The sequence below is a fragment of the Syngnathus leptorhynchus genome, chromosome 14 (genome assembly GCF_054491065.1).
Source record: "Syngnathus leptorhynchus isolate UIUO chromosome 14, UIUO_Slep, whole genome shotgun sequence".
NCBI lineage: Eukaryota > Metazoa > Chordata > Actinopteri > Syngnathiformes > Syngnathidae > Syngnathus > Syngnathus leptorhynchus.
In genome coordinates this window covers 884,733-892,613 of record NC_141208.1, presented here as the reverse complement: position 1 = coordinate 892,613, position 7,881 = coordinate 884,733, and the positions used below count along the sequence as shown (strand labels likewise).

General features: G+C 48.8%; 1 protein-coding gene across 2 annotated transcripts; it reads left to right on the top strand.

Annotated features, from left to right (window-relative positions):
* The first annotated feature begins 978 nt into the window (after nucleotides 1-978).
* arhgap30 (Rho GTPase activating protein 30) lies at nucleotides 979-6,455 on the top strand. Of its 2 annotated transcripts, XM_085929419.1 has the most exons (12): nucleotides 979-1,116; nucleotides 1,210-1,312; nucleotides 1,379-1,523; nucleotides 1,617-1,699; nucleotides 1,758-1,865; nucleotides 1,950-2,068; nucleotides 2,151-2,319; nucleotides 2,403-2,500; nucleotides 2,654-2,725; nucleotides 2,903-3,502; nucleotides 3,572-3,696; nucleotides 4,001-6,455. In XM_085929419.1, the coding sequence occupies exons 1-12, from the start codon at nucleotides 1,029-1,031 to the stop codon at nucleotides 5,636-5,638; spliced, it is 3,348 nt and encodes a 1,115-aa protein (XP_085785545.1). In that variant the 5' UTR covers nucleotides 979-1,028; the 3' UTR covers nucleotides 5,639-6,455. The 2 variants fall into 2 exon arrangements, with proteins under 2 accessions (XP_085785545.1, XP_085785544.1); XM_085929418.1 differs by having other exon boundaries at nucleotides 1,758-2,068.
* The last annotated feature ends 1,426 nt before the right edge of the window (nucleotides 6,456-7,881 follow it).

Below are 7,881 nucleotides of genomic sequence, written 5' to 3'. Positions count from 1 at the left end.
CAACTTGGAAATTGTGCAAGTATCTCGAAACATCCCCGGAAGGGAACCGGACGCCGCGAAGAAGAAGCAGCGGCAGCGGAGTCTCTCGGCCAATCAGAAGACTTTGTGCAGGCGAAGCGGCGTTCAGGAAGTGAACAGGGGAAGTTTGGTGGTTTTCTTGCGTCATTTGCGCTTTGTGTGCGTGCAGATGCAGTGTGAAGGTAGGACAGTCATTTTCTGTCACTTTTTCAAAAATACAACCGTCAATGTTCTTAGGCCCAGCCTGGAGTGAAGGTGGCAGGTGTCGGGATAATACGTACAGCGACGAGAGATTTTTGGTGACTACTTGCAAGTTTTAAAACACTTCCGCTACGTCGACGCGGGCTTGCTGACATCCGTGAAATTGTCAGAAAAGTGTCGGATGTTCAAGTACCTGAGCTTCACTTTTGTTTCCTTTTAAGGACTCTGGTCCAAAAGACACCAATTGGTTGGTTTTGTCTCAGGGAGGGAGGCATGGGTGCGGCCGTTTGCAAATAAATCAAGTGCATCACTCTAAGGGAGGGAAGTGGTGAACCGCACATGCACAATGCTAGGCTCAAGCTTTTTAGGGCCAGGAACCCCACAACAGGAGGGACCACCGTGGATCCCACTTACAAGTAACCATTTTGGACAGAGGAAAGAAAGCAGATTTCAGTTGTACAAAACGTGATGTATTTCGAGATTTCGACCAAAAATAGCAATAATACCTCTGTCTTGATTTGGATTGACCTTTTTTAGCGTGACTCTTGTTTTCACCCACAACACAAAGCCAGAAAAATCAATTGTATTCCTTGTGAAAGCAGTTCATGTGAATAGAAAAGAATTCCATTCCAAATTTCCTGCTGTGATGATAAGATGTGCCTTATTTGTACTTTGATAGAGTCAAGACGATGAAAAGCACCATGTCCCCGCACTGAGGGCGAGGCTTCAATTTGCTCCAAAGTCCTGTCGCATCCAGTCCAAAACTGGGCTGGACTGGCGGTAGGTGGGAAGACAACCATCAAGGAGCCATGAGGAGAGTCCGGAGAAAAGGGGCCAACAAAGACAAAGTATTTGCTTGTGATCTTCTGGAGCACCTGACTGCCACCGGTCAGGACGGTAAGTTGGGGGGGGGGGGGGGGGGGGGTCCTGGACCCAAAAAAAAAAAAACCCCACTCAATTGAGAATTCTCACAAAGTTTTTCCTCTGCAGTCCCTCAAGTGTTGAGATGCTGCTGCCAGTTTGTGGAGGAACACGGCGTAGTGGATGGAATCTACAGGTTGTCTGGTGTTTCCTCCAACATCCAGAAGCTCAGGTGAGTTGTTTTCGCCCTGCCGTGCGCGCGTGCAGCCTACGGCACACGTGTGACCCTTTTTGCCAGGAGCGAGTTTGAGAGCGACGGGAACCCGGACCTCAGCAAGGAAGTGTACCTGCAAGACATCCACTGCGTCAGCTCCCTGTGCAAAGCCTACTTCCGGGAGCTGCCCAACCCACTGCTCACGTACCAACTTTACGACAAGTTTGCCGTTGAGTAGCAGCTGATCCATCATTTCCAAAATCCAAATGATGACCGCATGAGATTTGACCCGAAAACGTCTCCATCCTTCTACTCGCTCCAGGAGGCCGTGGCCATCCATCTGGAGGACGAGCGGCTGGTGAAAATCCGAGATGTCTTGAAGCAACTTCCGCCGCCGCATTACAGGTTTGCTTTTCAACTTTCCACTCATACCGACTGTGTCTGAATGTCTTATTCCCTTCAGAACTTTGGAATTTCTCATGCGCCACCTCGTCAAAATGGCCTCGTACTCGTCAGAGACCAACATGCACGCTAGGAACTTGGCCATTGTCTGGGCGCCCAATCTGCTCCGGTCGGTGTGGACGCCACACGACGTCTTCTTCCCTACAATGAGACTTGAGATTGAATCGATAATCTGTCACATCTGCTCTTTAAGGTCCAAGGACATCGAGGTGTCCGGTTTCAATGGCACCGCCGCCTTCATGGAGGTCAGGGTCCAGTCCATTGTAGTGGAGTTCATCCTGACACATGTCCCTGAGCTGTTTCCTGAGCCCAGTAAACACAACACGAGCACTCAACTAACTCAAGCCTGCGCAGGACTCATCTCACGTATTTTGGAACACTTTGCTTCTTTCAGTTATGGCGCACAACAGGAGAAAGTCTCTTCCTTCCCCGACGGCCATGACCGGCCAGGAGGAAGCCCTCTTCGAGACACGGCCTCCGGCAAACTTTGAACACGTCAGTCCAGGGGACGGTCCGATTCCGATGAGACCTTACCACGCCATCATAGAAGGCACCGCCGATAAGTGAGGCATTTTCTCCAAGACAATTGCTCCACAATTGGAAAGATCTCTGGGATTGGTCTCATTTGGGTTCTTGTGTACCTCAGGAGGAAGGGCTCCTTCAAAGGAAGGAAGTGGATGTCCATTTTCAATATCGGCAGTCGCTTCCACGACCCGAGAAGACGGCACAAACACTCGGCCAAAGGTAATGTATATTGAGTAGCGCCAAGGCGCTCGGTTGTGTGTGTGTGTGTTGAATTTTAAATCAAAGTGCCAAGTATTTGGAAAGAAGATGTCCGAAATCAATGCGTCTAGTCCAAATGGAGCGTCACTATAATTCTGTATTTTCCGTGTCTAGAGAAGGACAAGCCGCTGTTACGTCCAGCTCGAAGCATGGATTCCCTCAGCGTTTCGACATATTCAAATGAAGGTACGGTACTGCTCTTTGATCTCCACAGGGGCTCAGTGGTAGAGCGTTAGGTTGTGGCTTCCATCCCGGTGGCCGTGTTCAAGTGTCCTTTAGTGAGGCACTGAGCCCTGATTTCTTCTATCATCTTGTTGAGGGATTCACTAACCACAAAGCGTGTTGTTGTTCTTTTTGTTCCAGATTCTATACGTCCTCTGCAGACATCTCGCTCGGCCAAAATGTCCGTCTTCGAACACGCGGCGTCGCCGAGCCCGTTCGGCGGAAGCGAATATGCCGTGACCTACCGCAGGGGGACGGGACTCGTGAGCGGGGGCACTCAGGGCACCTACACGACCCTCCACCCCGAAGGCTCGGGTGGCGCGGAAGGCGACTCTGTCCAATCCAGATCGCCGGGACTCTCGGCCAAGGCCGGTCGGAGAGCGGCCATGCACATCACTGGGCCCACCGTGGTCACGGTGCCGCTGCACATCACTTCCAACTTGGCTTTGGGCCTTCTACAGGGAGGTGGGACTGGCCGTGTGGTCCATCGTGGCAAGGCTAAGGACGGAGGTCAGGACAGTGGGAAAATGGAAATGACAGTCGAAGCCAAAGGAGAGAGCAAAGAGGTGACACACAGGAAGGAAATCATCCTGGATGAAGATACAAAGAACAAGAAAGAAGAAGAAGAAGAAGAAGAAGCAGCACTTGGGAAAGACTGTAGCCCGGAGCCAGCAGCAAAAGAAAGCAAGCGTAGCAGTTACAAAGCAGATGAGGATGTTTGTCAACAGGATGTCTCCGAAGGTAATGTCCAAATACGATATCGGCACGCCACGCTGGCCTCTAATGTTTGTTTCATTTTCTCAATTGCAGAAATGCAAGGAGTGCAATCAGCCAATCTTTTGGACTCTTCAAGCGAGGATGACCAAGAGCTGTCGGGCTATGTTCAAGACAACTTTGAATTCCTGGATCACATGGACTGCAGCGACTCCGATCAGGTAGTTGTTGTTGTTGTTGTTGTCTTACTGTAAATGAGTGCATTTCAATGTTTATTTTTTTTACACAAGGAAGCACAATGACTTTTTGAAAAGGTTCACTGGAGTGTTTTATCTTGCTTAAGCCTCAGATCAAAAAACATTTCACTACTGTATTTCCTAGTTCACAGGCATTTTGAAACTTGGCTGACTCTTAAAAATGTAGCCTCGCCTTAGTCTCGAGACTTGTTAGCTGAACTATGACTGGCCGGTGACCAGTCCAGGGTGTGTGTATCTTACAAAATGTCAAATGTCCCGCTCTTTACAGATTCCTCTCCACTTCCTGCCGGACTGCGCTTCCCAAGTCAACGTCTTCTCCGTGGAACCTCCCGGACACTCTGACGACGAGTATGAACTCGCGGAGGACCCATGTCATCGCGCTGACGCCAGGCTAAGCGCGAGCTCCGAGACAAACCTTCAAAGCCGACCGGAGCTCCAGCGGCCGCGCAGCGTCAACGAGCGCAACGCAAAGTCCCTCAGCTTGCCTCACATGACCTCGCCTGCGTATGAACCTGGAGAACGTTGCTGTGACGACACGGGAGATGAGGACACGGCCGACTACTACAGCAGTGACGAAGACGGCAGCTTGTTTGTTAAGAGCCTCCCCGCGGACTTCTTCCTAAGCCACATGTGTGACCTCGAACCAGAGGATGATAGTGCTCCAGTAGACCGATCACGTGAGGCAAACGAGGACAATCAGAACCAGGATGACGTGGACGGCGGATTAGAAGAGATGATACCACAAAGGGAAGAGCACAGTTCAGTCGTTGAGGCCAATGATGATGATGTAGATGTCGACAATGTAAGACGAGAAGATGAAGGAGAAGCCCATTACCTCTCTACCTTTGAGTGTAAAACTAAGAAAGAAACTTCCCCAGTGGAGGAGTTCCTAGACGTTTCGCAGGAAGCTACAGAGGAGCTTCAGGGTGATGGAGATGAAAGTCAAAGGACTGAGGATGTGAATCCTGAAACCATGTCAACAGAGGTACCAAATTTGGAAGGGACGCGGGAGGATGTCTCGGCTACACACGAGACCCACGCAGAGGTCTGGGACGAGCTGGAGGAGGTCGTGTGCCAACTGATTGAGAATGAAGAAGGAAAGACGGCGGAGGTCAGAGAGAGCCCAGAGACCGACGAGCTGGAAACAACTGCGGGAAAGAACCCCCCAGAGGTCAATGTACCAGCCAGATGTGACCAACAAGAAGACAAATCAATCGGAGGGAAAGGGGACAGGGCTGACGGGAATTTTGACGAGGGAGCTCCAGAGAGGTGTGAAAAAGTGATGGAATTGTTGCTACCCAATGAAGACAAAGCCATCCTGGAGATAGTGACAGTCACGCCAAGTCTAAGAGATAAATCCCTGGCAGAGAATGACGGGATGATGATTGAAAACCAAGAAAAAGACAAATGTAAAGCCGCTCTGGAAAAGTCGCCACCCAAAGACAAATGCATTTGTGAAGAAGCGACACCATCACATTTTACAGACGACTCCGTGCTTCTGCAGTCCAGAGGCGTGAGCTTTGATGAGCAACGACACAAAGGAGCTGTTTCAGAAATAGACAAATCCATTCGGGAGGAAGCCACGGTGACCCCAAGTCTGAAAGAGCTCACGCCCACACAAGGTGTGAGGTTAGAGGAGCGAGGAGTAGGAAGGAAGCTGGTCATTTCCAAAATGCCCAAAGTTTACCAAGTGAAAGCGGTGCCCGTGGTGCCGCCCAAACCCCAACACTGCAAATTAGCAACCCGGAGCCTGCGACAGAGGGGAGATGGCGACGCGCCGGACGATGCGGGGGCCACCTGCGCCAGGGACGCTTCGCGGAACAGCCCTCTCAGCATGTGCTTTGACGAGGCCGTTGCCAAAGCCATCATCAGGCGAGAAAAGAGTGTGAGCGACAACGCCAACTAGGGCTTGTGTCAGCAACAATGGCAACCACAACTATTGGGATCTTCTTAAGGCATGTGTGTCATTCATTCCAAATGACCTGATAAAATGTCAGAGGGGAACAACTCTCAGTGACATTTTTACTTTTTGTTTAGGGGTGGGGGGGATGACGCGACTATGAATGAACAAGTTAAAATATTTGAACTGAACTTTACCAACACTGATTAAATGTACCGGACTTGCGTGTAGTGACTGTGGCTCACCCATTGGAGTGGGTGGATGGAATGGGCAGGGTGGTCTTCTTGAAATATGAGCCATGCTGCTTCAAATCCAGCTGTCCAAGCCCTGTCTGGATGGATGGATGGATGGATGGATGGATGGATGGATGGATGGATGGATGGATGGATGGATGGATGGATGGATGGATGGAGTTGGGTTGGGCTCGGCTCGTGAGTGAACGATTCGTTCAAAAGAACGGATCACTTCCTAAAGTGATTCCGGTTTTTTTTTTTCCAGTTCATATGACTTCAACCAGTAGATGTCAGTAATGCGCATTGAAGCTAGTGCCACCTCGCTGTAAAACACAACGAAGAAGAAAGTGACGTAACTTCCCAGAGTCGTGAACGAGTCAATGAGTGAACTGCCTTCCTTCTCGTGCGTGCATCAACGGATCAGTCAGTGAACATGTTGCGTCTCCTGGCGTGAACTATGGAAGCCAGAATGGAGATTCACGATTTACTTAGAGTAGTTTTTAAATAACGTGTATGCATGCTTAAATATTGTTATCCGACTGCAGTTTCACATTAGATTGCTGGTTTAAAATGTACTTATAATATTATTGTAATAAACCTTTGTGTTATAACTTGTCTGGTGTGTTCTTTTCCTTGTTTTTATATTTGCAAATCAAAACATAAAAATTAGACATTTGGTTAACTGCTTAATATGACAATATGTATTTTTTACGTTGATATATAAGTTGGTGTCCCCAGAAATAACAAACTTCGGCATAACGTTTTTTTTTCAACCTTTTATTCAAACATTCGGTATAATAACACCATCACTTACAAGCCAACAAAAATACAAAATTAAAACATCAATGTCGGCAGGCATAACGTGTGTTGGCTGGCAATGGCATAGCAGCAATGCTGTCTGTCACTCAATCTTCAAGAACGAACCTGAAAATGGCGGTGTACCTAATGGAGTGTGAGTGACGTCACGGATCAAACAGCCAATCAGAAAGTGGGGTTGAGGGTGGGTGTGGCACTTGACCATGATTTTTCCCTAATGAAGTGGCCTGTGATTAGGTACACCTGAAAATGGCGGCGTACCTAATAGAGTGTCCGAGTGACGTCACAGATGAACCAGCCAATCAGAAAGTGGGGGTGAGGGCGGGTGTGGCACTTTTCACTTTCACTTAAACTTTTTCCCTAATGAAGTGATTAGGTACACCTGTGTCCGTGTGACGTCACAGATGAACCAGCCAATCAGAAAGTGGGGGTGAGGGCGGGTGTGGCACTTTTCACTTTTATTTAAGCTTTGGCCGTGATTTTTCCCTAATGAAGTGGCCTGTGATTAGGTACACCTGAAAATGGCGGCGTACCTAATAGAGTGTCCGAGTGACGTCACAGATGAACCAGCCAATCAGAAAGTGGGGGTGAGGGCGGGTGTGGCACTTTTCACTTTCACTTTCACACGGACACAGGTGTACCTAATCACTTCATTAGGGAAAAAGTTTAAGTGAAAGTGAAAAGTGCCACACCCGCCCTCACCCCCACTTTCTGATTGGCTGTTTCATCTGTGACGTCATTCGGACACTCCATTAGGTACACCGCCATTTTCAGGTGTACCTAATCACAGGCCACTTCATTAGGGAAAAATCATAGTCAAAATTTAAATGAAAGTGAAAAGTGCCACACCCAAACAACCCCCCACTTTCTGATTGGCTGGTTGATCTGTGACGTCACACGGACACAGGTGTACCTAATCACTTCATTAGGGAAAAAGTTTAAGTGAAAGTGAAAAGTGCCACACCCGCCCTCACCCCCACTTTCTGATTGGCTGTTTCATCTGTGACGTCATTCGGACACTCCATTAGGTACACCGCCATTTTCAGGTGTACCTAATCACAGGCCACTTCATTAGGGAAAAATCATGGTCAAAATTTAAATGAAAGTGAAAAGTGCCACACCCAAACAACCCCCCACTTTCTGATTGGCTGGTTGATCTGTGACGTCACACGGACACAGGTGTACCTAATCACTTCATTA

Excerpts from the sequence above, each read along its gene's own strand:
- arhgap30 (XM_085929418.1), top strand. The coding sequence starts at position 1,029 with ATGAGGAGAGTCCGGAGAAAAGGGGCCAACAAAGACAAAGTATTTGCT. Across the intron at positions 1,117-1,209 it reads GACTGCCACCGGTCAGGACG|TCCCTCAAGTGTTGAGATGC; the intron begins GTAAGTTGGGGG and ends TTTCCTCTGCAG. Across the intron at positions 1,700-1,757 it reads CTTCCGCCGCCGCATTACAG|AACTTTGGAATTTCTCATGC; the intron begins GTTTGCTTTTCA and ends TATTCCCTTCAG.